At 42.9% G+C, this 27813-nt stretch overlaps 1 protein-coding gene across 1 annotated transcript; it reads left to right on the plus strand.

The window, feature by feature from the left end:
- Window positions 1-129: 129 nt before the first annotated feature.
- Window positions 130-27705, plus strand: akr1a1a (aldo-keto reductase family 1, member A1a (aldehyde reductase)). The gene is made up of 9 exons (XM_078409965.1): window positions 130-411; window positions 5018-5112; window positions 7180-7299; window positions 10037-10188; window positions 12684-12879; window positions 16510-16709; window positions 23445-23517; window positions 24144-24230; window positions 27161-27705. Exons 2-9 carry the CDS (start codon window positions 5029-5031, stop codon window positions 27224-27226), a joined length of 978 nt encoding a protein of 325 aa, XP_078266091.1. The 5' UTR covers window positions 130-411; window positions 5018-5028; the 3' UTR covers window positions 27227-27705.
- Window positions 27706-27813: the final 108 nt, after the last annotated feature.

Consider the following 27813-nt stretch of genomic DNA (forward strand, 5'->3'; position numbering starts at 1 on the left):
GAGAGTGGGGAGGGGAGTTGGGGTAGGGAGAGGGGGAGGTGGAGGGGAGTGAATGTAGCGCAACGCGTTTGCGCATTTGGCGTGCATACGTTTTTTTTGCTGAAAAGTTGCATTAGTGCCATATGAATTTTGATGTAAAATTCTGAATTTTGGGCATCAAAATTATGAATTTATAAAATCAAATGTTGGGAGGTCTGCTAATGTCATGTTATAGTGCAACTTTGGGGGAAGGAATCTGCTATCCTAATTCTGCCTTGACCTCCCAAACTCTCCATTGCATTTGTTCAAGAATGGGCAATTTTATAAAGCATTTTGTTTACCCCATTTTTCTGTGTCTGTTTAATTTTTCATTGCTCCCATCCACGCCCCTACCCAGGCTTGTCAAGAATCGATGCTCAATATAAACGTCAGGTAGATGATGGCCTTTTATTATATTTATAAATAGTACTGCATAGACATCAATTAACACAGCAGTCCCTTGAATTAACTAGCTCATGGATACCAGTTAACATGATTAACAGAAAACAGACAGTCACTTTTGGTTGACAAGATGTAAATGATTGGTGTATGATATGAAATGATGTGGGGGCCTCAACATGTTATAATTTATAGAAATAACTTGTATTTAAACACTGAATATGTGGTTGCAAAATTTGTTGATGATACTGAGATGGATGGGAAAGTAAAGGGGACATAGAGGCTGCAAAGAGGTACAGATAGGCTGTGAGTGGGCAGAATAATGCAAATTTAATTTTTTGGCAGCAAAATAATAAACAAGTATATTATCTGAATATTGAAAGGTTTCGGAAGGACCTGAGTATCTAAGTATTGGAAGAGGGAATTAGAAGCAACACTAGCAAGTTTGTGGATGATACAAAGCTGGGTGGCAGTGTAAACTGTGAAGAGGATGTTAGGAGGTTGCAGGGTGACCTAGACAGGTTGAGTGAGTGGGCAGATGCATGGCAGATGCAGTATAATAATATAGATAAATGTGAGGTTATCCACTTTGGCGGCATAAACAAGGAGGCAGAATATTATCTCAATGGTGTTAGGTTAGGTAAGGGGGAGGTGCAGCGAGACCTGGATGTCCTTGTACACCAGTCACTGAAAGTTGGCGTGCAGGTACAGCAGGCAGTGAAGAAAGCCTTCATAACAAGAGGATTTCAGTATAGGAGTAAAGAGGTTCTTCTGCATTTGTATAGGGCCCTGGTAAGACCACATCTGGAGTATTGTGTACAGTTTTGGTCTAATTTGAGGAAGGACATCCTTGTAATTGAGGCATGCAGCGTAGGTTTACGAGATTGATCCCTGGGATGGCGGGACTGACATATGAGGAAAGATTGAAAAGACTAGGCTTGTATTCACTGGAGTTTAGAAGGATGAGAAGGGATCTTATAGAAACATAAAATTATAGATGCAGGAAAAATGTTCCCAATGTTGGGCGAGTCCAGACCCGGGGGCCACAGTCTTAGAATAAAACTGAGGTGAGAAGAAACCTTTTCACCCAAAGAGTTGTGAATTTGTGGAGGGCAGTGGAGGTCAAATCGCTGGATGGATTTAAGAGAGAGTTAGATAGAGCTCTAGTGGAATCAAGGGATATGGGGAGAAGGCAGGCACGGGTTACTGATTGTGGATGATCAGCCATGATCACGATGAATGGTGGTGCTGGCTCGAAGGACCGAATGGCCTCCTCCTGCCTCTTATTTTCTATGTTTCTAAGTGCATAGTTTGCAAAAGGTTAGTGTATAGGAACAGCAAGTAAGTAGGAAAGCTAAAGTGTTGTTTATGCTTCATTTATGTGGGGGATTGATGAGACCACATCAATTATACTGTTCAGGAGAATGATATTGGCATACAAATAATGTGGCCTGCACCAATCAAATTGACCAAGTATTCAATGCAAGGATGTTAACCTTAGAGAAGTCCCTATGGCCCTATTGTGGAACAGAGATATAGAAGAGCATGTACATAATTCCCTGAAGTGGCATCACAGGTGGATATGGTAGTGAAAAAGGCTTTTGCTACATTGATCTTCATCAGTCATCAGCATACGTCTCCAAAGACGTACAGGTATGTAGGTTAATTGACTGGGTAAAATGTAAAAAAAATAAAATAAAAAAAATAAAAAAAATTGTCCCTAGTGGGTGTAGGATAGTGTTAATGTGCGGGGATCGCTGGGCGGCGCGGACTTGGAGGGCCGCAAAGGCCTGTTTCCGGCTGTATATATATGATATGATATGATATGATATGATACAGAAGTTGCGACATTGTTTTATAGTTGTAAAAGACGTTATGTTACAATTGGTGAGACCACTCGTGGAGTATTGTGTTCAGTTTTGGTCACTTTGTTAAAAGGAAGAATGTCTTTAAGCTGGAAAGTGCAGGGGAGTTTTACAAGGCTGTTACCAGGACAAGGGCCTAATCTATAGTGAGAGGTTGGACAGGCTTGGACTTTGTTCCTTGGAGCACAGATACATACCTGAAGGTGAAAGGGGCAAGATTTAATATGAACCTGAGAGGCAACTTTTTCACTCAGTGAGTGAAGGGTTTATGGAATGAGCTGCCAGAGGAAGTAGTTGAGGCAGGTATTATCACAGCATTTAAAAGATCCTTGGATAGGTGCATGAACGGGAAAGGTTTAAAGGGATATAAGAAAATAACTGCAGATGCTGGTACAAATCGATTTATTCACAAAATGCTGGAGTAACTCAGCGGGTCAGACAGCATCTCTGAAGAAGGGTCTCGACCCGAAACGTCACCCATTCCTTCTTTCCCGAGATGCTGCCTGACCTGCTGAGTTACTCCAGCATTTTGTGAATAAAAAGATTTAATGGGATGTGGGCCAAACATGGGCATATGGAACTACCTTAGATTTGACAATTTGGTCAGCATAGACGAGTTGGGTTTCCGTGCTCTATCACTATAGCTCTCTGACTATAAGACCCAAACATTGGACTCAAAGCAGTCAAGTAATCAATGCACCCTCGAGAAGGCAGTCAAGAATGAATGAATGAATGCTTTATTATCACATGTGACAAGTCGCAGTGAAATTCTTTGTTTTGTATACCCAAAGTGTGCAAAGAGTCACAACATTAAGGGTGCCGACAAAGTATCAAAGTTACAAAGTATCCCGCGCCAGGTGCTCCATTGTTCTCCCTCCCCCGCCCACACGACGCCCCCCCACCCCCAAGCAGGGACCTCCCTGTTCTCCCCCCCCCCCCCCCCCCGAGGGCGATCCCACCAAGCCAGGTCCTCCTTTGTTCTTCGCGGCGAGTTCTCCGGCTCCCACATGGGCTGTCCTCAACCACCAACGCCATCAGCCGCCAGCCCCATCAATAACAGCTGGCCCCCTCAACAACCGTCAGCACCCCTCAACAACCGCCGGCCCCCCCTCAACAACTGTTGCCCCCACCCCCTCGAAAACCACCAGCCCCCTCAACAACCGCCAGCCCCCTCAACAACCACCATCCCCCCCAACAACCGTCGCCCCCGACAACCACCAGCCCCCCCCCAACAACCGTCGCCCCCGACAACCACCAGCCCCCTCTCAACAACCGCCGGCCCCCCCCTCGACAACCACCGGCCCCCCCAACAACCGCCCCCCCAACAACCACCGCCCCCCTCAACAACCGCCAGCCTCCTCAATAACTGCCGCCCCCCTCAACAACCGCCGCACCCCCCTCGACAACTGCTAGCCCCCTCAACAACCGCCAGCCCCCTCAACAACCGCCGCAGCCCCCTCAACAACCACCAGCCCCCCCTCAACAACCGCCAGCCCCCCCTCAACAACCACCATCCCCCCCAACAACCGTCGCCCCCGACAACCACCAGCCCCCCCTCAACAACCGCCGGCCCCCCCTCAACAACCGCCGGCCCCCCCTCAACAACCGCCGGCCCCCCCTCAACAACCGCCAGCCCCCTCAACAACCACCATCCCCCCCAACAACCGTCGCCCCCCCCCCCCGACAACCACCAGTCCATTCAACAACCACCAGTCCACTCAACAACCACCAGCCCCCCCTCAACAACTGCCGGCCCCCCCTTCGACAACCACCGGCCCCCCAACAACCGCCCCCCCCAAAACAATCACCAGCCTCCTCATTAACTGCCGCCCACCTCAACAACTGCTAGCCCCCTCAACAACCGCCGCCCCCATCAACAACCGCCGGCCTCCTCAACAACCGCCGGCCTCCGTGACTAGTGCCCTCGACAAAGAAGCAGAACTATAGGCTGCAGCTCTGTCTCCAACCTAAGCAGCCTGTTTGCTGAGAACGTAAGGCATTGAATTTACCCTTCATTATGGAGAACATCTGAAAAAGGATTTTAATTTACTATAATAGCATTTGCTAAAGAGAAAAGCTGTAGAAATTTGAAATATGAAGTAAAAAAGAACATGCTGGAAATATGCAGCGTCAGACTTAATGTTGGAGATCAATAGGATTGTGATTTGTGACAATTTCAATGAAAAGATATATTTTAATATTGCTGCCGTTAGAAAGAAAGTGTCAAAGGGCAAATATTTGCCTTTTGTGGAAGAGTGCAGATTGCTATTGATAAAATTAATTCAGATTTCATTTTCAGTCAGTTTGAAATAACAGTTTGTCAATTGTTTCAAGTCATTCAGTAATTAATAATAATAATAATAATAATAATAATAATAATATGCCTTTATTGTCATTGTACACAAGGTACAACAAAATTAGAAATGCTACAACTGATAACAGTGCGACAGTGCAGAGACAATTGCACAGACATACGAACCAACACAACAAATGCCAGTATCATATAAAAACCGATTTAAAATCCTAATAAATAATGAGTGGGTTAAACACTTAAAAATTCTTAAAAGAAAGTTTCTTTTTTGAAAATGAGTTACAAGTATTTTGTATTTGTGTGACTCTACATGGGTTGTAATTGTATTGTTAATGTGTATGTATTTAATTCTCTCTCTATATATATGCATAAATTATATATATATATATATATATGTAATTCTATTAATTCATCATTGTACAAGGTGAATTAAATATGAGTCTCACCTATGTAACACTGGCAACAGAGAAGAAGATGCCATTAGTTGGCTTGGGAACGTGGAAGAGTTCACCCGGCCAGGTAAGACTCCTAATATTGTGGTACTCTGAATGGTCAACTGTTTGTTCTTTTAATGCTTTGAATGATTGTATTTATTGATGAGTTGTTCACATTCATTGATATTTGTTAAGTCAAAAGATGCCTGTGCAGTAGTTACGTGTGATATAGCATTGAGCCCCCAAAGTAGATTCTGAATAAAGTTTGCAGTAATTTCCCTCAGTTTACATCAGCTCTCCTGAAGGATTAATTCTAATCTCTGCACTTTGTTGTCTTTTGACCGCCAATTATTACAGATGAGATTGTCCAAACTGATTTAAGTTGGAAACCATAAGGGGTTTAATGAGAAGAACGTCTTCCAATCAATCTGAGTAGGAAGGATCTGCAGATGCTGGTTTAAACTGAAGATAGGCACAAAATGTCTATTTGAGTTACTCCAGCATTTTGTGTCCAATCAATCTGATTTGGATTCAAAATACATCTCTCAAGATATCTGGATACTTTGTATTTTGAATGTTTTACTGATTTCAGACCTGTCTTTAAAACTGTGCATGGTGGCACAGGAAGTAATGCTGCTAGCTCACATCTCCAGCAACCAGTCTGATCCTAACCAGCAGTGCTGGTCTACATAGATTTTGCACATTCTTCTTGTGTGGCCACCTGGTTTCCTACATGAACTTCATTTTTGTCCCACATCTCAGAGACATGTTGGTTGGTATTTATTTGATTATAATAATAATAATAATAAGCATTTATTTTATATAGCGCCTTACCAGAAGCTCAAAGCGCTTTACAAAAACAATCATAACATAAAAACAAACAGACAAACTATCCTAACGGAGAAGCGGCGAGGGGGTGATAGAAGCCAAAGAGTCATAGAGTGTGGAAGCAGGCCCTTCGGCCCAGCTTGCCCACGCTGACCAACATGCCCGTCTACACTAGTCCCACCTGCCTGCTTTTGGTCCATATCCCTCTAAACCTATCCTATCCATGTACCTATCTAAATGTTTCTTAAATGGTGGGATAGTACCTGTCTCAACTTCCTCTTCCGGCAGCTTGTTCCATTACACCCACCAGCCTTTGTGTAAAAAAATGACCCCTCAGGTTCTCATTAACTCTTTCCCCCCTCACCTTAAACTTTTGTCCTCTGCTTCTCGATTCCCCTACATTGGGCAAAAGACTGTGCATTTATCTGATCTATTCTTCTCATGATTTTGTACACCTCTATAAGATCACTCCTCATCCTTCTGCACTCCAAGGAATAAAGCCCTACCTCTCAATCTGCTCAACCTCTCCTTATAGCTCCCTACAATCCCTCGAGTCCTGGCAACATTAGAGTTAATCTTCTCTGAACCATTTCTAGTTTGACAACATTTATCCTATAACATGGTGACCAAAACTGAACACAAAACTCTAAATGTGGCATCACCGTTTTATATAACTGTAACATGATCTCCCAACGTCTATACTCAATATTCTGACTGATGAAAGCCAATGTGCCGAAAGCCTTCTTGACCATTCTTGACCACCACCATGTGATGCCACTTTCAAGCAACTATGCACCTGTATTCCTAGATCCATCTGCTCCACAACACTCCCCAGACCCCTACCATTCACTGTGTAAATCCTGCCCATGTTAGACTTCCCAAAATCCACTACCTCACATTTCTCTCCATTAAATTCCATTAACCATTCCTCAGCCCACCTGCCCAACTGGTCAAGATCCTGCTGTAATCTTTGACAACCAACTTCACTATCTACAATACCACCCACTTTAGTGTCATCTGCAAACTTGCTAGTCATGCCATGTACATTCTTATCTAAATCATAGCTATAGATGACAAATAGCAATGAGCCCCACATCGAACCCCGAGGCATACCACTAATCACAGGGAGAATCAGAGGAAGTTGATAAGCATGTGAGATGGAATAATTTACAATGAAATAAATTGGGGAATGGGATTGCTCTGAGATCTAGCATACTCAGTGACACAAAATGGCTTCCTTCGATGCTATAATATGAGAAAATACTCTGTCCATACAGTCTGAATCAAACAGTGTTCTTCAACAGTGTTTCTTTGCTCTCTGTAGGTGAAAACAGCAGTTGGCTATGCTCTTGAAATAGGATACCGGCACATAGACTGTGCTTCTGGCTACAGCAATGAGCATGAAATTGGAGAAGCACTCTATGAAAAAATACAAACCAATAAAGTAAGGATGTTGCAGTGTTTGTAGTTTTAATGGAAGCAATATCAAAGTGTGAGTAATTTAGACCAAATGTCATTAGTTAAGAATGAAGTATTTTAAAGTCTGAATGTGGACTTTGACCATGAAATTTATTCACCTGGAATCTGCGGTGGGTTTGTATGTCTGATCAAATCACCAAACATGCCTGAATCTGGCTGGATAAAGAACCTTTGTTGATTTAGTGACAACAGTATTTAAAATTTAGACATGGTGGATTTAGGAATGGATAATTCAGCCAAGATTTTCACTTCAATTCCTCTGCTCCAGAGGAGGTTCAGCTGAGGACAGAATTGTCCTTGGTTACAATGATATCTGTGATAAAATATCACAGCTTAGATTTGGCTCATAGCTTATATCTATTTTCAGGCAGCCAGAACAGGAAATTGTTTAAGGGAAGCCAAATATTTAACCTTTACTCATATTAGTTTATCACATTCAACATAAATTGTAATTAATAGCCACTGTGTATAAATATTATTTAAATTATTATCCTTAATCTCCAAATGAATATTGGTGTAAGACTGGGTTTCTTAGTGATTGTTGGACATTGAAGAGAATTGGACATCAAGATTAAAGATTCTGTTTTAGCTTTTAGTTGGCTGCTGAAAATAGTTACTGTTGATTTTTTCCAACTTCAAGCTTGTTTACACTTCTATTTTTAAGTACAATTCTTTATTCATCTTTAAGCATTCAGCAAAGCTTACAAGGCTTAAATATTTTACTTCATTACCATATAATTCACAGTGAAATTGTGAATAAATGCTACTCCAATATGTTTGATAAATAATGAAACAGTATACTCTTGGACAGCTTGATTGAGGGGCAATGTATCAATGATTATTTTGATCTTGGTATGTAGTGATGTCGGACAGTGTCAACTCTTGTGGAATTCAATATTGTGATGTAATTTAAAAGTGCTGAATGCTCACTGGAGTGACCTTGTCGTTGAACATGTTCATATTCTCAGTGGGACTCATTTATCCTTCATGAATTACAGAGCAATTCTATATGGTTTTATTGAAATTATTCCTTTCTTTTTTGGCTCATACTTTGATGTCCTTTGAGTACACAAAACTTTAAAAATTAAATGTGTAGGAAGGAACTGCAGATGCTGGTTTATACCAAAGATAGATACAAAATGCTGGAGTAACTCAGCGGGCCAGGCAGCATCTCTGGAGAGAGGGGATGGGTGACCTTTCGGGTCAAGACTCTTCTTCAGTCTGAGCCTGATTTCAATTCAAAGTGAAATGGTAAGTTTAGGACCAAAGTGTTCCTGTAACGATGAAGGGAAATCCAGAGAATACTGGACACCATGAGATATGGAAGCTTTGATAAAGAAAGCACATGGTATGATGAGAGCAATGAAAAAGGGGGAGAACATTAAAGGAGAGCAAAGAGGGGCGATGAAATATCACTGAGAGGTAATGTGAAGGAAATGTATATGAGAAGGGCGTAGACCCATTGGGTCCAAATCTCTCCAGCGGCCGCGGCAACCCTCCCCAAACTGACGATCCGTGGACCCGTTGCTGGGCGGGGAGTGCCCCCCAGGGCGGTGGGCAGGCAAGGGGGGACAGGGAAGGGGAGAGGGAGCCACTCACCTCGGCCCTGTGTGGCCAGCGCTGCAGCCAGAGCAAGCCATGAACACGAAGCCTCTCCTGCAGCTCGGCGGCGAACGGTGGTGACGGCCATCTTGTTGGACCCTCTGCCGCTGCGCTGCACCACGGGAGGAAGGTCAGGCGCGGGGCACGCCGGGACAGGTGCCGGTCCTCCCGGCGGGGGGGGGGGGGGGGAGCGCACTTATTAAAGTTAGCGGCAGCCTCTCCTGCAGCTCGTCGGCTCAGTAGCACCCCCCTCCCCCATCGGCCGCCACTCCCGCCACTCGGGCAGGTCCCATTGTGATGTTGAACGCTGAAGACGACCAGGGTAAGTTGAAAAGTTAATATTTAAACTTTAAAATGTCAATAACTTAAAAAATATAAGACCAATTTGAATGAAACTTGGATAATACAGACCCCAGGACAATGGTGAGTAAGGTGGGCCTAAGATTGTTGTACCGTTTTGGCTGTGGGATCAACGGGGAACAAACATACGGGAGGAACAAACAAATGGAACAAACAAGATGAGAGTTTTAGTAATATACTAGACCAAGTGGACCCGATGGGTCCATTTCTCGTTGGGTTGGAGAGCAAAGAAACATTATAGAGAGACACAAAATGCTGGAGTAATGACATGGAACCAGCAGGACGACTGGGACAGGGGAGGGATGGCGAGAGAGGGAATGCAAGCAACCCTCTTGCAGTCATCCCTGCTTAGTTTCACTGGTTCACTCATTAGTTTCACTCGTTAGCACCTTCTCCACAGCCAACAAAGGGCCATTATGGGCTCCACCTCTCCTTAATCATCGTTGCTGGCTTTAATTTGTCATTTTGCATACATTTCACTCATTTTTTCTTTATACCTCTTCATATCTTTAGTTTCCCTCTCTGACTCAGCCTGAAAAAGGGTCTCAACCCGAAATGTTCCTTTTCTCCAGAAATGCTGCCTGACCCGCTGTAACTCCAGCATTTTGGGTTTATCCTCAGTGTAAACCAGCATCTGCAGTTCCTTCCTACACAAACAAACATTATAGTTGTAGTTGGAAAGCAAAGAAACTTTTTCAGCTTGGTCAATGTTTTTTTTAATCTTGTCGTCCTTCTTATAGTCTATCAAGCGGGAAGATATTTTCATTACATCCAAACTTTGGAACACCAAGCATCACCCAGATGATGTAGAACCAGCATGCCGTAAAACATTGGCAGACTTGCAGGTGGACTACTTAGATTTGTATTTGATGCACTGGCCAATGGCATTTGAGTGAGTAGCTGTATGGTTATCTACATTTATTTCCAAGATTAAAGTTGTATTTCCAAATCTTAAAAATAATTCAGACTTTTTTTTACCCTCAGCTAATAACTGAATTAAATCAAACCACATGCTAAGTATCTCCAGTTTGAATGTACATTGGTTGCAGGAATATTGGATTCTAGTCTACAAATTTAACCACAGAGAAATGGATTATTGATCTGACTATCACAATGACAACTGGGCAATTTAAAATTTAGTAGCTGGAATCAATAATAGTGACCATGGAACAAAATCTAATATTATTCCTGGAATAAAATTTGTCATCTTCACTTTGTCTGATCTGTGTAGGGACATTTTCTTTACTGTCCAGGGACAGGGAAAACTCTAAAAATGAGGATTGGCAAAATAATGGGCAGCACAGTAGACTTGCTGCCTGTTGGCACCAGAGACCAGGTTTGATCCTGACTATGGGTGCTGTGTGTATGGAGTTCTCCCTCTGACCGCATGGGTTTTCTGTAGGTGGTCCGGTTTACTCCCACACTCCAAAGACATGCAGGTTTGGTAGGTTAATTGCCTTCTATAAATTGTAAATTGTCCCCAGTGTGTCGGAGACTGTTAGTGTATGGGGTGGATGCTTTCAAGAGAGAGCTGGATAGAGCTCTTAAGGATAGCGGAGTGAGGGGGTATGGGGAGAAGGCAGGAACGGGGTGCTGATTGAGAGCGATCAGCCATGATCGCATTGAATGGCGGTGCTGGCTCGAAGGGCTGAATGGCCTACTCCTGCACCTATTGTCTATTGTCTATTGATCGCTGGTTGGAGCAGATTCGGTGAACTAAACAGCCTGTTTCCATGCTGTATTTCTTTCTCTAAAGGTGTCCCAACAAGTCAACATTAACTGTTCTCTGAAATAGCAAGAACGAAAGTCAATAAAGACTGGCCAGTCCCATCAACATTCTACAAAGGATTTTTTTTAAATCTTGACATCAATATTTCAAAATAACTGAGATGGATATCAAAACCGCTTCTGGAAGTATGATGGCAAACATTTAATACCTGCTTTATCATTTCTCTTCCATTTGGAAAACAGCTAAAAACCCTAGAAGCTTTCCATAAAGTTAAATTCAATTTTTCAGATATAAACACTTTCAGGTAGAGCATAAATTATACTGGCTCTGCAGTTGAACAGGCCCTGATGACCATACTGTGTTGGCCCATATTAGGGTGAGCTAGAAGATTGTAAAACATTCACTGAGCCCACAGGAGGAGACACGGAGACAACAAACCAGCTCATTTGAAATGATAAAGCTCACAGAACAAAGACTGTATTCCACTTCCAGTTTTCCTTTCAAAAGGCGTATCAAGCCCTTGTTTCTTGTGTCATTCAGATAATCTACATCAAAACTAAACTGGCTTGCTTCCTAAGATATGATAATGGAACAATATTCTGGGCTGTCACTGTTGAGACACAACACCCGCAATGAGAAGTGAAATTTGCCAATGTCTTATTCACATAACAATATTTCATGCCGGCTCCCACATAGTACAAAGAACAATGTCCTAATCCATCTTTTGCTACACTAATCCCACCTGCCTGCATTTGGTCCATATCCCTCCAAACCCTGTCCTATCCATGTACCTGCCTAACTGCTTCTTAAACGTTGGGATAGTCCCAGCTTCAACTACCTCCTCTGGCAGCTTGTTCCATACACCCACCACCCTTTGTGTGAAAAGGTTACCCCTCAGATTCCTATTACATCTTTTCCCCTTCACCTTAAACCTATGTCCTCTGGTTCTTGATTCCCCTACTCTGGGCAAGAAACTCTGTGCATCTACCCGATCTATTCCTCTCATGATTTTATACACCTCTATAAGATCATCCCTCATCCTCCTGCGCTTCAGGGAATAGAGTCCCAGCCTACTCAACCTCTCCCTATAGCTCACACCCTCTAGTCCTGGCAACATCCTCGTAAATCTTCTCTGTACCCTTTCCAGCTTGACAACATCTTTCCTATAAAAATGGTGCCCAGACCTTAATACAATATTCTAAATGCTCTAATTGCGTGCGCAAGTAATCTCAGGTGCAGATGCCCTGGCTCCTTGACACTTTTCTTTGCTTCCCCACCCAGCCACCCCTTGGTTCTCTTTGCCTTCGGTATCTCCTGCATCCCTGAACCATCTCCCAATCCCTCCAGGGCTATAACAGCATAAGCAGGAGCTGGACAACTGACTCTTTTGAAAAAGGGATCCGACCCGAAACGTCGCCTGTCCATTCCCTCCACAGATGCTACCTGACCAGCTAAATTCCTCCAGCACTTTGTGTTTTGCTTATGATTCCAGCATCTGCAATTCCTTGTGTCTTGGGACTTTTCCTTCCTGCTCTGATCCAATTAATTCAGAAGGTAAACTGAAATGCAAGTAAGAATTGAGACTCATGCTCTTGAGTGTCTGTGTGGAGGAAGCATCTTCCTTCCAGCAGATAATGATCTGACTCTGTTCCCTGCAGACGGGGCAACATTATGATGCCAATGAATGAAGATGGATCAGTACGTTATGCTGATACAGATTACAAGGATACTTGGAAGGCCATGGAAAAATTAGTGGAAAAGGGTTGGGTCAAGGCACTTGGCTTATCCAACTTCAATGCAAGGCAAATAGATGATCTATTATCAACAGTAACCTACAGGCCAGTTGTTAATCAGGTTAGTGTCAACATCATAATATTTGACGAGTTTTCTTCTCTTTTAGAAATCTTTATTGTTGTGAAACTAACTTTCCTTAATTGCCATACAGCACTATGTGAATAAAAGGGTCACACAATAACAAGGAATGGGTAAATCCATTGCACTATGCCATATGCCATTTTGCATATGTCAGAAGCCTGCTTACCAAAATAGTCTTGAGTTCATCTTTGCCATCTATTGCAAAGGATGTATATACTTAGCAAAGCAAACTGGATGTGTAAGAAATAGCAGTCATAAGAAATAGAGGTCATTTAGCCTCTTGTAAACTGCAAATATTCACTACCTTCTGGATGTCGACATCTCATCTAATTTTTGCCTTGAATAGCCAACCTCTTTTGAGAGTGGCTCCAGAAATCCAACACAGGGAAAACACCAAGCCCTTATTTATAGATAATGGATGCATTTAACAAAGGTAAGAATTATGTGGAGTAGCTGGATCAAGTCATCTGTCAACATCGACCACCGACGTCAGGTCAGCACTGTTGCTTTAGAATTCCACAGAGGAGCCAAACTTCTTTCTTTACAAAGCATGCATCAGGTGATCATATTTACAGGCTTTTTTGTTTTTATTTATTCTGCTGTTATATTTTTATGATGTGTTTGTAAAAATATGCTGGAAATGTGGTGGCTGCTAATGTACGCCACAAACCAGTTGCATGGGTGTGGTGGCCTGTCTTGCTCTTTAAACTGTGCACATCAGGGAAGTTGAGCAGAGACAATATACACTAGGTCGAGCTATGAGAAAATGAGTGAGGACAACATTGAAGAGGAAACGTAAGGAAAAAAGAAGGCAGCAACCCAGGCCACTTTTTTTCTGGCCATAATGAACTCTTCAAGTGCAGTATCATTAGCCCCAATCCCTATTTCCATTCATCAAAATTACCACAATCCCTATTCTCGCAACCCTCGAGTAAAGCTAAAAGGCAACACAACATACAAAATCCCCAATAACTTTATAAATGGTACCGTGCCACATTATGATTCATCTCCCGACACTCCAGAGCTTTATCCACCAGCTACAAGATCATGCTCTGCACACTCAAACTAAATCCTGAGCAAAGCTACCTACTTCATTGCAAAATGGTAAAGTGTAAGAATGTTGCAAAGGGCGAGTGAAAGGAAATGTGTGCTTATGGCATCTGCTGCCCGTAACTCAGAAGATATCATGGGATAAGGAGGAAAGGTGACAGGAAGGGCCCCATCATATGCAGTGGCCCTGCCTGCGAGAGGCCAGTGATTGAGCAATGGTTCTTCCCATAACTAGAACATGCAATGCCATCATTTCCAATCTGATTAGTCATGCCACATCTATTTGTGGGCTGCCTTCTTCTGAATGCGTTTCACAGTCTTTTTGGGTGATGTAGCTTTTATGGTTGAACAGGTACCTGTATAAACTGAAATGCAGTCTGCAATGTACAATGCGAGACATGCACGTTTTTGGTACGAGCCCAGATAGATGAGGTGGTGAATTCAGATTTGGGGCACCTGGTTGGCTGCACTATTTGAAGGTCCATTCTCTGATATTGACAGCCCGTGCCAAGTCTCTGACCTTCTAATGGCTTTGCGTGCAGATATTTTGAGCTACCTTTTCAAAGTGACCTTCCATTATCCGGCATCCAGCCACTGCCGACCTTCCACTCACCCCTGTCTTTACAAGTGCTAGACATACTTTTCCCTTTGTGTCATCAGAACTGGAGAAACGTTAATCATGATCTGTCCCACAATCAGACTTTGTTACAAAGCACAATTCTAAATGATAACTGCAGACACATTTGAAGAATGTGGATAGCATGCATCAAAAGCTTTTCGCTGTACCTCGGTACATGTGACAATAAACTAAACTGAGGTGCAGGCTCATTATTAACATCACTGGGGCCCTTGCCAACTGAGCCAATGAACAGTGGGACTGGTGCTGACTGCACACAGGAATCATAGTGAGCAGACAATAGAGTTAAGAGTCAAGAGTGGTTCATTCTCATATGTCCCAGACAGAACAATGAGATTCGTACTTGCAGCAGCACAACAGAATATGTACACAGGGATATTGTTGCAGGGAATGGATTGAATGGTATAGGGCAATTCAACGTCATGATCTCCACAGCTTTATCAAGTGTTGTCAACTCTGGTTCCCTGGTTCTTTAGTGCAGCTAGGAGACCTGTACAGCCCTCTCTCATAATATTTGTAAACTGTGACAGTTTGGTCCTTATATTGTGAATAATTAAACCAATTCCCTGCTGAACATAAAGGTAACAACATTAATGCACAACCAAAATACCTTCCAGCCATGGTCAGAATTATAAACTTCCTTAAAGCAGAGAGGCATTGTGTTCATAAGAAAGGCAAGGACCAAAATACCATATTAAAATATCAACACTTCAGCACAATTGTCTGTTATTTGAATATCTAGGTACATTTTCTTTTCTTCATTCACTTGAGAGAAAAACAGGAAATATATTTTACCAGCGTTATACTGAATATTATTATTAATAAGAGGCTGCACAGTAGCGCAGTGATAGAGTTGCTACCTTACAGCGATTACAGCGCCAGAGACTCGAGTTCAATCCTGACTACGGATTAGGGCGGCACGGTGGCGCAGCGGTAGAGTTGCTGCTTTACAGCGAATGCAGCGCCGGAGACTCAGGTTCGATCCTGACTACGGGTGCTGCACTGTAAGGAGTTTGTACGTTCTCCCCGTGACCTGCGTGGGTTTTCTCCGAGATCTTCGGTTTCCTCCCACACTCCAAAGACGTACAGGTTTGTAGGTTAATTGGCTGGGTAAATGTAAAAATTGTCCCTAGTGGGTGTAGGATAAGTGTTAATGTACGGGGATCACTGGGCGGCATGGACTTGGAGGGCCGAAAAGGCCTGTTTCCGGCTGTATGTATATGATATGATATGATATGATACGGGCGCTGTCTGTGCGGAGTTTGTACGTTCTCCCCGTGACCGTGTGGGTTTTCTCCGAGATCTTCGGTTTCCTCCCACACCCCAAAGACGTACAGGTTTGTAGATTAATTGGCTTGGTAGAAATGTAAACTGTCTCTAGTATGTGTTGGATAGTGTTAATGTGCGGGGATCGCTGATCGGTGCGGATTTAGTGGGCCAAAGGGCCTGTTTCCATGCTCTATCTCAAAACTAATCTAAACTAAGAAAAAGATAAGATGCAGTGGAGAAACATCTAATTTTGTGTTAATGTTTTTTATCAAGCATCCAGTGCCAGTGATTGAATAGAGTTAAGTAGAGTTTAATTCTATCTAATTGCCTTTTCCTTTTCATTGTGAAGAATAATTGTGTGTGAACTCCAGTGCCTCCCAACAATGACCAAGATGGAGTACCCAGCATATGAGAAACCTCAGGTGCAAATGAATGCCCAATATTCATGGGTTTGTGATATCTAAGCTGTGTCAGTAGCTCATTCACTGGACTTTTCACTTGTTAAGTAAAGTTCAAGATCAGATTGAAATTTTGATTTGTCTGTAAATTTCATGAGCTTGCAGTTTCAGGATAAATCAGGATGGCCTTGAATGAAAATGTAGTGCTCGGCTCCTCTCATTATGAACTAAACATTTGTCGGTTTTCCTCTGCAGATAGAATGCCATCCTTACCTGAACCAAAGTAAGCTTGTGGACCACTGCATGAAACGTAGGATTGTGATTACAGCGTACAGTCCTCTGGGATCATCTGACCGACCCTGGGCGAGACCTGATGACCCCAAACTGTTGGAAGATCCAAGAATACGGGAAATAGCAAAAAAATATGGAAAATCTCCAGCTCAAGTTATCATACGGTGAAGTAGCATGGAAAACAATTACATTTTGCTGACAAAAGCTCAGGATATGTACTTCCCCATCAGAGTGAACGGCAAAGCAGGCAAACATAAGGAAGCTTGGCTGACGAGGGAAATTGAGGCATTGGTCAAAAACAAGAAGGATGCATGGGACAGGTATAGGCAGCTAGGATCAAGTGCATCCCTGGAGGAGTTTTGGGAATTAAGGAGTAAACTGAAAAAGGAGGTCTGAAGCGCAATAAGGGGCCATGAGATAGCTCTGGCGGGTAGCATTAAGGACAATCCCAAAAGATTTTATAAACACATAAGGGGGAAAAGGGTAACCAGAGTGAGAATGAGACCTCTCAGGAATCAAAGCGGTCACCTCTGGCGCCACAGGAGATGGGCAAGGTCCTCAATGAGTATTTCTCCTCTGTATTTACCAAAGAAGGAACTTGGGGCAGTCAACGGAAGTGTCATGTGTGCAGTCAGTGTTACCGTCGATGAAGTACTGAAGGTATTATCATGTATGAAGGTAGACAAATCTCCAGGGCCTGATCAGATATATCCGAGGACATTGTGGGAAACCAGAGGAAATTGCGGGAGCCCTGGTGAGTCGTCCTTAAATACAGGAGAGGAGACTGGAGGGTGGCAAATGTTGTGCCACTTTTCAAGAAGGGCTGCAGGGAAAATGCTGGGAACTATAGGCCGGTGAGCTTAACATCTGTAGTTGGAAAATTACTAGACAGTATTTTGAGGGATAGGTTATGCAGGCATTTGGACGGGCAAGGGCTGATTAGGGATAGTCAGCATGGTTTTGTACATGGGAGGCCACTTCTCACAAATCTGATTGATTTTTCTGAAAACGTTACTAAAAAAGTCGATGAGGGCAGAGCTGCAGATGTTGTGTACATGGATTTCAGTAAGGCATTCGACAAGGTTCTGCATTGTAGGCCGCTCTGGAAGGTTAGATTGCATGGGATCCAAGGAGAGATAGCGGAATGGATAGCAAATTGGCTCCTTGGAAGAAAGCAGAGGGTGATGGTGGAAGGTTGCTTCTAGGACTGGAGGCCTGTGACTAGTGGTGTGCCACAGGGTTCGATGCTGTTTGTCATCTACATCAATGATTTGGATGAGAAGATACAGGGCAAGATTAGCAAGTTTGCTGATGATACAAAAGTGGGTGGTTTTGCAGATAGTGAAGACGGTTGTGAACGATTGCAGCAGGATCTGGATCGATTGGCCAGATGGGCTGAGGAATGGTTGATGGAATTTAATACAGAGAAGAGTGATGTATTGGGATGTGAAGGGGAAATGATTTAATGAGAAACTGAGGGGTAATTTTTGCACACAAAGGGTGGCGGGTGTATGAAACAAGCTGCCAGAGGAGGTAGTTGATGCTGGGAATATCCCAACGTTTAAGAAACAGTTTGACAGGTACATGAATAGGACAGGTTTGGAGGGATATGGACCAAGCGCAGGCAGGTGGGATTAGTGTAGCTGGGACACGTTGGCCGGTGTGGGCAAGTTGGGCTGAAAGGCCTGTTTCCACACTGTATCACTATGGCTCTAAAATGCATTCCTTTAATACTTCAGTACAATTCAGGGATACTATAATAACTGATTTTGTTATTCCATAACAAAACTGCCAGATGATTAAGTCAATACATGGGTGTACAGGCAATCCCCATATTATGACAGGGTTTCTGAGAACTGTTCGTAACTCAAACATTCATGTTGAAATTGAACAAAAACAGTTTGACAGGTACATGAATAGGACAGGTTTGGAGTGCGTCACAGAAACAGCTTTGAGAGGAGAGCGAGCAGGCGTGGGGAGAGTAGTTACCAGACAACCTCACCGATCCAGGGAGTGATTGAGCCTGCTCAGCACTCCTGTCTCTGCTCACCTTGGCCCAGACCTAGGTGCAGCTTGGGGTGTGCGAAATGAGGAAGGCAGAGGAGAGGTAAGAAGGCATATTGAACTGCCTCTTTCTCACCAAGCAGAAGATGCCTGCTGCCTCAGAGGAGCCGGTAAATCCATCCCCATTGATTTTGCTGGTCTCCCAAATGCTGGTCCCGATGCATGGGATGTCTGTAAGTCAGACCTTTATAACCTGAGCAGCGCAATGGTAGAGTTGCTCCCTTACAGTGCCAGAGACCCGGGTTCAATCCCGACTATGGCTGCTGTCTGTACAGTTTGTGCGTTCTCTCTGTGAGAACGGTTAGGCTCCGGTTTCCTCCCACATCCCAAACACATGCAGGTTTGTACATTAAGTGGCTTCAGTAAATTATCCCTAGTGTGCAGGCTAGAACTAGTGTGTGGGTGATCGTGGTTGACATGGACTCGGCGTTTCCACACTGCATCTCTAAACTAAACTAAACCCAGGGAGGACCTGTATGGTAATATTTAAAGATCACTTTACTGTCCAGGAACAAGGAAAACTCTAAAAATGAGGATTGGCAAAATTAAGGGCAGCACGGTGGCGCAGCAGTAGAGTTGCCGCTTCACAATGCCAGAGATCGAAGTTCGGTCCTGACTATAGGTGTTGTCTTTACGGAGTTTGTACGTTCGCTATGTGACCGCATGGATTTTCCACGGGTGCCCGGTTTCCACCCACACTCCAAAGATGCACAGGTCTATAGGTTTAATGACCTCAGTAAAAATTGTAAATTGTCCCTATGTATGTGGGATTGTGCTAGTGTTCAGGGATCGATGGTCGATGTGGACTCGTTGGGCTGAAGAGCCTGTTACCACACTGTCTCCAAACTAATAGACCTGTACTGAAATGTGTTTTCACTTCCTAAATTTTCTTTTCTAGTAATTTTACACCAAAGTAAAATTAATCTGGTATCATATTGAATTGTAATCTGTTAAAAGCAGATTGAAAATATTGTCCATGTGTTGCGATTTGGAATTAAATGTAAAGGAATCAATTGGGAACTCTCCAAAAGGAATACAGGAGATATTGCAGAAGACTCTCGGAAGAATGGGAACAGAAGTTCTAGAGGGGAAAAGAGATTAAGGGCAGGGCCATTTGTGACCGATGTGAGAGGGGAGGTAAATACAGAAGTTAAAGTGTTGTACTTAAATGCGCGTAGTATAAAAAATAAAGTGGATGAGCTTGAGGCTCAGTTAGTCATGGGCAAGTATGATGTTGTAGGGATCACTGAGACATGGCTACAAGAGGACCAGGGCTGGGAACTGAATATTCAGGGGTACACAACGTATAGAAAAGACAGACAGGTGGGCAGAGGGGGTGGGGTTGCTCTGCTGGTAAGGAATGATATTCATTCCCTTGCAAGGGGTGACATAGAATCAGGAGATGTTGAATCAGTATGGATAGAAATGAGGAATTGTAAGGGTAAAAAGACCCTAATGGGAGTTATCTACACGCCCCCAAACAGTAGCCTCGACATAGGGTGCAAGTTGAATCAGGAGATAAAATTGGCGTGTCACAAATGTAATGCTACGGTGGTTATGGGAGATTTCAACATGCAGGTAGACTGGGAAAATCAGGTTGGAAATGGACCCCAGGAAAGAGAGTTTGTAGAGTGCCTTCGAGATGGATTCTTAGAACAGCTTGTACTGGAGCCTACCAGGGAGAAGGCAATTCTGGATTTAGTGTTGTGTAATGATCCTGATCTGATAAGGGGACTAGAGGTAAAAGAGCCATTAGGAGGCAGTGATCACAACATGATAAGTTTTACTCTGCAAATGGAAAGGCAGAAGGGAAAATCAGAAGTGTCAGTATTACAGTATAGCAAAGGGGATTACAGAGGCATGAGGCAGGAGCTGGCCAAAATTGACTGGAAGGAGGCCCTAGCAGGGAAGACGGTAGAACAGCAATGGCAGATATTCCTGGGAATAATGCAGAGGATGCAGGATCAATTTATTCCAAAGAGGTGGAAAGACTCTAAGGGGAGTAAGAGACACCTGTGGCTGACAAGGGAAGTCAGGGACAGCATAAAAATTAAGGAGAGGAAGTATAACATAGCAAAGAAGAGCGGGAAGAGAGGATTGGGACTCTTTTAAAGAGCAACAAAAGTTAACTAAAATAGTTGTGTTTCCACCATTCGTTCAGTTTAAACTTTAGAGAACATGCCCTACAAACTAGGGACAATTTACAATTTTTTACAGAAGCCAATTAATCTACAAACCTTCACTCTTTGGAGTCTGGGAGGAAACCAGAACAGCCAGAGAAAACTCTGTAAAGTCAGCACTGTAAGGGGTTTCTGCGCCGAGCTTTCGCCCGACCTAAGGTCCCCGTGCCTTGCTCTGATCCCTTGACCAGGCCGTGCACACTGGTTCCCCGTGAGTGGTTCGACCCACTCACCCCTTACGGTTCTAGACACTGGGCTTAGATGCAGGAGCTCTTATAGTGCAGAAAAAATTCAACCAGACCAGATTTCAAAACCAGGGTTTAAATGAAAAGGCTTTTATTCAGCACTTGGGACTATTGTCCATGAATATATTTATACAGTTCTATAAGACATATCTATAATACACATACCGAATACATGAATACCTTTGATTTATTAATCACAAAACGCATAGTTCACAAGACATATACCCGAATACCCTTTTCGCTGAAAACTTAAAAACACACAGTTCCATGAGACATATATCCGAATACCTTCTTCGCTGAATTCTTGAAACACAAAGTTCCACAAAACATATACACGAATACCCTTTTACTTATGAATTCTTAAACACAGTTCTGCAAGACACATACACGACTGTAAGATGGGGAACGTACGACGCATCGCAACCTTGACCAACACATATTTTAATACACACCCGTTTATTCACAACCACCCTCCCCTCTACACTAAACTATGTCCAGGATATGTAGGATTTGGAGTGCATGTTCACCATGGGGCTATTACTGGGGTTACTGGCTGTTCGTTTTGCAGTATTTCTTCTCGAGTTGCGTGCCTGTTCCTCTCTCTTGCATCCGTTCTTCTTTCCGACTTTCTTCTTGACTTGTTGACTTCGAACCCGGTTTTCTCTGCGCTTCTTGACTGTGTCCGTCTTGACTTGCCTGCTTGCGTTCCCTGCAGGTTTTCTTCTCGAGTTGACTTAACTTATTCACCCAAAAGTACTTGCCAGTTATACTGTTTCTGACCCGTCCTATCTCCCGCCAGATCTTGGAATCTCTTTGTTCAAAAAGATATGTATGAGGTTTTCTTCTGATCTGCGCTTATGTTCGGGGATACCGGGGATGGCCAGACGGTGTTAATTGGTATTTCGTTGTGAGGTGATGGGTGTTAACTGGTTTCCCATCACCTACCAGGTAGTTTTCTATGGGCTATTGTGCCCCCTCACTGAGATGAACTGTTTAGGTCGGCTTGGGGCATTGTGAGTATGCTGATGTCAGCGCCCCAGTGTCTGGACTCCGACCTGGTTTCGTAGGTTTCTGCATGGCCAATACCCATCCTTTGTTCTGGCCGTGGCTTTGCAGAAACCTAGAGACTGGGTTGTAAGGTTTTTACTTTTTGTGGCTGGTCACGAGGTCCTGCGGCCATCTTAGGACCCACAGATTGTGACATCCTTTTGTAATCTGACCACAGCCTTTCTCCGCTATCAGCCCCAGTCTCCCGTTTAAAATGTCCAAACTGCAGCTCTTTGGTTTGGTGTTGCTTTCCAAATGAGGGAAAACTTCTCAAATCTTACAGCACCCGCGGTCACGATCGAACCAGGGTCTCTGGCACTGTGAGGCAGCAACTCTACCACTGTGCCACTATGTCGCCCAAAGTTGAAGAAAGGAAAATATGTCCCTCAGAGCAAGAATTATTTGAATCTGGTACAATATCCATGAGTTGAAATTTGACATTTTCTAAACAGAATTATAATTTAAAGTTTTTAAAAAATTGAAAGATTCAGAATCATTATGTCACACATGTTGGGCCCAGATATAAAATAATTACATGTACAGAAATAGCCCTACTTTTATTTGCTAGCTTGACATCAATCCCTTTTTAAGGAGTCCACACCAGACTCTTAATGCTGATATCTAGATCCTCCCCAGATTACGTTGGGGATCCATTCCTGAGATCTGTTCATATCCCTAATATTTCACAAGACGGAAACCAAGTTCCCACATGTCAGAAGATGTCTGCAGAGATGGCTGTCCCATTGAAAAAGCAGTTTAAATCTTGTTTTTGCCATTTTTAAATTAAAGCTGACATTAGCAAATTTAGCCCAAACCTGTTTCAGGGTAATGTACTTTTAAAAAGATTTTGTAAGAAAATAACTGGTGATGCTGGTACAAATCGAAGGTATTTATTTCACAAAATGCTGGAGTAACTCAGCAGGTCAGGCAGCATCTCAGGAGAGAAGGAATGGGTGACGTTTCGGGTCGAGACCCTTCTTCAGACCCAAAACGTCACCCATTCCTTCTCTCCTGAGATGCTGCCTGACCTGCTGAGTTACTCCAGCATTTTAAGAAGATTTTATTGCTGACGAGGTTTTAGAAATGACACTGCTATTGGCTCAGATGTCTTGTCTCAAGATAGGATTCTCAAAATGAGGATAAACTTGCAAAATAGAATGTATTCTTCCTCTGTTCGATGTGGCAAAATTCCAGTTGTTGTGAAGAAGTTACCTGCAATACCGAAGCATCCAGCAAATCCATACTGTTGGCTTCTCAAACAGTCATTCAGATGCAGAGAGATTGTACTCAACTCGTGTAATTGTAAACTGGGGCTAACCATAACTAGTGTTATTCAAAAGACTAATCATTTTTTGATCCCTAGGTGGCAGTTACAAAGAGAAATAGTGTGCATTCCCAAAAGTACCACACCTTCCAGGATTAAAGAAAATATTGAGGTAACAATCGGTTGTTCCAGTTGAGGGAACACATAAATACTAATTGTCACCTTGTCACTATTATATATATTTTTTCAAACTCCAATTATATTTCTGAATTTAATAATACAACTTTATAGATAAACAACATAATGCATGTAGTAAAATTAAACAAGGTACTTTATAAATGCAAGAGATGTGAAAATGTATGGGTTTTAGGTAAGCAGGGCCAGGATTTTAATGCAACAATAAAGCTTGCCGTCATGGTCAAAATTAACCCACACTTCATCTGATGACGGACAGACAACATCTTGGGTCAGACCCTTCTTCAGATTGGAGTAAAGATTAGCTAGTGGAGAGAGGGGTGGGGGTCATGGTGTTCCTGTGCACCAAAATTCAGCTTGGAATCTACCACATCTCTAGATGGTGTAATTTTATTTTTCAAAATAGACACTGATTATCAATAAATTGCTTATTGATACATTGGTAACTGAGATTTAGTTTCACAACAAAGAGTGTACCACAACGCTGAAGAAAACTGCATATTTTATTATGGATCTGACAGTGGGAAAGCTACATGAATGGAAGTAATGCAGAGCAAGAGATTTGTTTAATAGGAACATAAACACATGTGTCTTATAAAACAGGTGTTTGATTTCATCTTGTCTGAAGAGGATATGCAACAAATTGATTCATTTGACTGCAATGGAAGACTGATAGTCCCAACGATTGTAGTAAGTTTAAAAACAATCAGCTTCACTGACACAATTTTAATTGTGGGCCCTCATACAGGGAACAACACACCCGTCAATGCTGTTGGGGCACGTTATTTTAATCTTAACTCATTCTGGATTAATATATCACATCCAAAGCCAGGAGAACAAAATGCATTTGAGAAGAGGAAGATTTTAAAACAGTACAGCACAGGAGCAGGCCCGATCATCTCTCTGCACATCCATGTGCCCATCTAAAAGCATCTTAAATGCCACTCTTGTATCTTCCTCCACCTCACGCCTTGGCAGTGTGTTCCAGGCACCCACCATTCTCTGTCTAAAAATAAATGTCCCACACATGGGTGGCACGGCGATGCAGCGGTAGAATTGCTGCCTTACAGCCCTTGCAACACCGGAGACCACGGTTCAAACCCGGCTGCTGGTGCTGTCTGTACAGAGTTTGTACATTCTCCCCGTGACCACGTGTGTTTTCTCCGAGATCTTTGGTTTTCTCCCATATTCCAAAGACGTTAAATTGTCCCTAGTACGTGTAGGATAGTGTTGATGTGTGGGGATCAATGGTCGGTGCGGACTCGGTGGGCCAAAGGGCCTGTTTCCGTGCTATCTCTAAATTAAAACTAAACTAAAAATCTCATTTAAACTTTGCTCTTTTAACATTAAAGCTAATCCCCTCTACTCTTTAACATTATCTCAATGGAGTTAGGTTAGGTAAGGGGGAGGTGCAGCGAGACCCCCTGGGTGTCCTTGTACACCAGTCACTGAAAGTTGGGCGTGCAGGTACAGCAGGCAGTGAAGAAAGCTAATGGCATGTTGACCTCCATAACAAGAGGATTTCAGTATAGGAGTAAAGAGGTTCTTCTGCAGTTGTATAGGGCCCTGGTAAGACCACATCTGGAGTATTGTGTACAGTTTTGGTCTCCTAATTTGACGAAGGACATCCTTGTAATTGAGGCAGTGCAGCGTAGGCTCACGAGATTGATCCCTGGGATGGCGGGACTGACATATGAGGAAAGATTGAAAAGACAAGGCTTGTATTCACTGGAGTTTAGAAGGATGAGAGGGGATCTTATAGAAACATATAAAATTATAAAAGGACTGGACAAGCTAGATGCAGGAAAAATGTTCCCAATGTTGGGCAAGTCCAGAACCAGGGGCCACAATCTTAGATTAAAGGGGAAACCATTTAAAACTGAGGTGAGAAAAAACTTTTTCACCCAGAGAGTTGTGAATTTGTGGAATTCTCTGCCACAGTGGGCAGTGGAAGCCAAATTACTGGATGGATTTAAGAGAGAGTTAGATAGAGCTCTGGGGGCTAGTGGAATCAAGGGATATGGGGAGAAGGCAGGCATGGGTTATTGATTGGGGACGATCAGCCATGATCACAATGAATGGCGGTGCTGGCTCGAAGGGCCGAATGGCATCCTCCTGCACCTATTTTCTATGTTTCTATGTAACATTTACATTCAGGGGAAAAGGTTCTGACGGTCTACCCTACCTATGCCTCTCATAATTTTAGACATCCTCCTAAACCTCCGGTGTTCCAGAGAAAACAATTCTAGCCAATACCCTCTGATCCAGGTAGCAATCTGGAAAATCACCTCTACACACTTTCCAACACATCCTTCCTGTAATGGGACAAGCAGAACTGCACAAAATCATTCAAATGCTGTTTAACCAAATATTATGGAGCTGCATCACAACTTCCTGACTCTTATACTCCAAGCTGCTAACAAATGAAGGCAAGTATACCGTATGCCTACTTGTGTCGCCACTTTCAGGGAACTATGGACTTGGATCCCAACGTGCAACACTTCACGTTTGCTTGGATTAAACTCCATCTGCCATTTCTCTTCCCATTTCTGCATAGAGATTAATTTATATTGGCATCATGTTCAGCACAGGAACAGGCCCTTTGGCCCATACTGTCTGTGCCGAACATAATGCCAAGATAAATTAATCTCATCTTCCTGTACATGATCCATACTTCTCCATTACCTGCATATCCATATGCCCATCTAAAGGGCTCTCAAACGTCACTATCATATCTGCCTCCATCACCCCAGCACCTCTGGCATTCAATTCCAGGCCTTACCACCCTCTGTATAAAAAAACATGCCCTGCACATCCCCTTTAAACTTTGCCCCTTTAATTTTAAAGCTATGCCCTCTAGTCTTTAACATTTGTACCATGGAGTGTACACCCTCTCCAAAGCATCCACATCCTTCCTGTTATGGGGCAACCATAAATACATGAAATACTCCAAAAGGGACCTCACCAAAGTGCTATAAAGCTGCAATATGATTTCCTAACTCTTAAACTTGACATTCCAATCAATGAAGGCAAGGATGTTTTCTATTCCACTCTATCTACTTGTGTTGCAACTTCCTGGGAGCTGTGGACTTGGATCCCAAGCTCCCTCTGTACATCAGTGCTGTTGAGGGTCTTGCCATTAACTGTATTGAAAATCTAAAGCTAATGAAAATCTGAAAAATTACGTTTTGTTTGTAATTGTGGTGCGTAACATTCCATGTGAACTAGTTTTGTGTGCACAGAAATCCTGGCACAGTGCATCATTCTGTGCAAACCCGGGTGCTGAACACCATGTATGTCACAATCCCGTGCACCTCTACACTCATCCTACCGTGCATATATACCCTACAGAGCCAAATGAGGGGGAAAATTGGTTCTTTCAGCTTTCGGAATTTGTTTTTCTCTATCCCAGATTCTCTATGACCAAATTAAAAGATTTTTGAACACTTGAGCATAAGGATCATTTTAAAAAAAAGGAATGATTCAGAAGATGAACCATGTGATAGGAGGAGCAGGCAGAGGCAGAGGGATCACATGGCCTGGTCTTTGCCCTGTGTGTTATAATCTTTCACACTGTTTCCGTGCTGCATCACTAAACTCATTTTACTTTTTTTCCCCAGAGAAATGGAGTGAGAGTTTGGAGAGATTCAAGTCATCCATACTTCCCATTCAAAGATTCTTATTGAAAATTAAGTTGGAGCCTCAAAAGCATTCCGGGCATATTTTCACATTTAAAGTCACCTTTCATTTCTCCTAAAATTGATTAAATTAATACTAAACATGAGAAAATAATTGGTGTTCAGTGCATAGCAGGCATTTCAGTTCAATTTAAATAATCAGTATATTCACAGATGGGTCAATGAAAATAGAAATGCACAAACTTGATTTTAAATGTGACAATATCATACAATACCGATTAATAAAATGTTCTTCTGTAATTATACAAATCAAAATGCAGTTGTTGGAAATCTTAAATAAAGGAAGCTACAAGTAATCAACGGATCAAGCAACATCTGAGGGAAAAGAAAATCCAAGTTAATCCAATGTTGATGATTTCAGCAGGCTGGTTATCTAAAATTGTTAAATTCAATGTTGAGTTGTGAGGGCTGTAACATGCCGAAAGAGGTGATGCCGTTTAGTTTTTACCAAGCAGATAAGGGTATATTGTGAGCACCAAATAAAGTACTACACAGTAGAAGTACAAGCAATTTGTTGTTTCACCTGGAAGTGGTGTTGGGTCCCTGGATAGTGGAATAGATGAGAAGACAAAAGG

This window comes from Rhinoraja longicauda, chromosome 1 (assembly GCF_053455715.1).
Source record: "Rhinoraja longicauda isolate Sanriku21f chromosome 1, sRhiLon1.1, whole genome shotgun sequence".
Classification (NCBI taxonomy): Eukaryota; Metazoa; Chordata; class Chondrichthyes; order Rajiformes; family Arhynchobatidae; genus Rhinoraja; species Rhinoraja longicauda.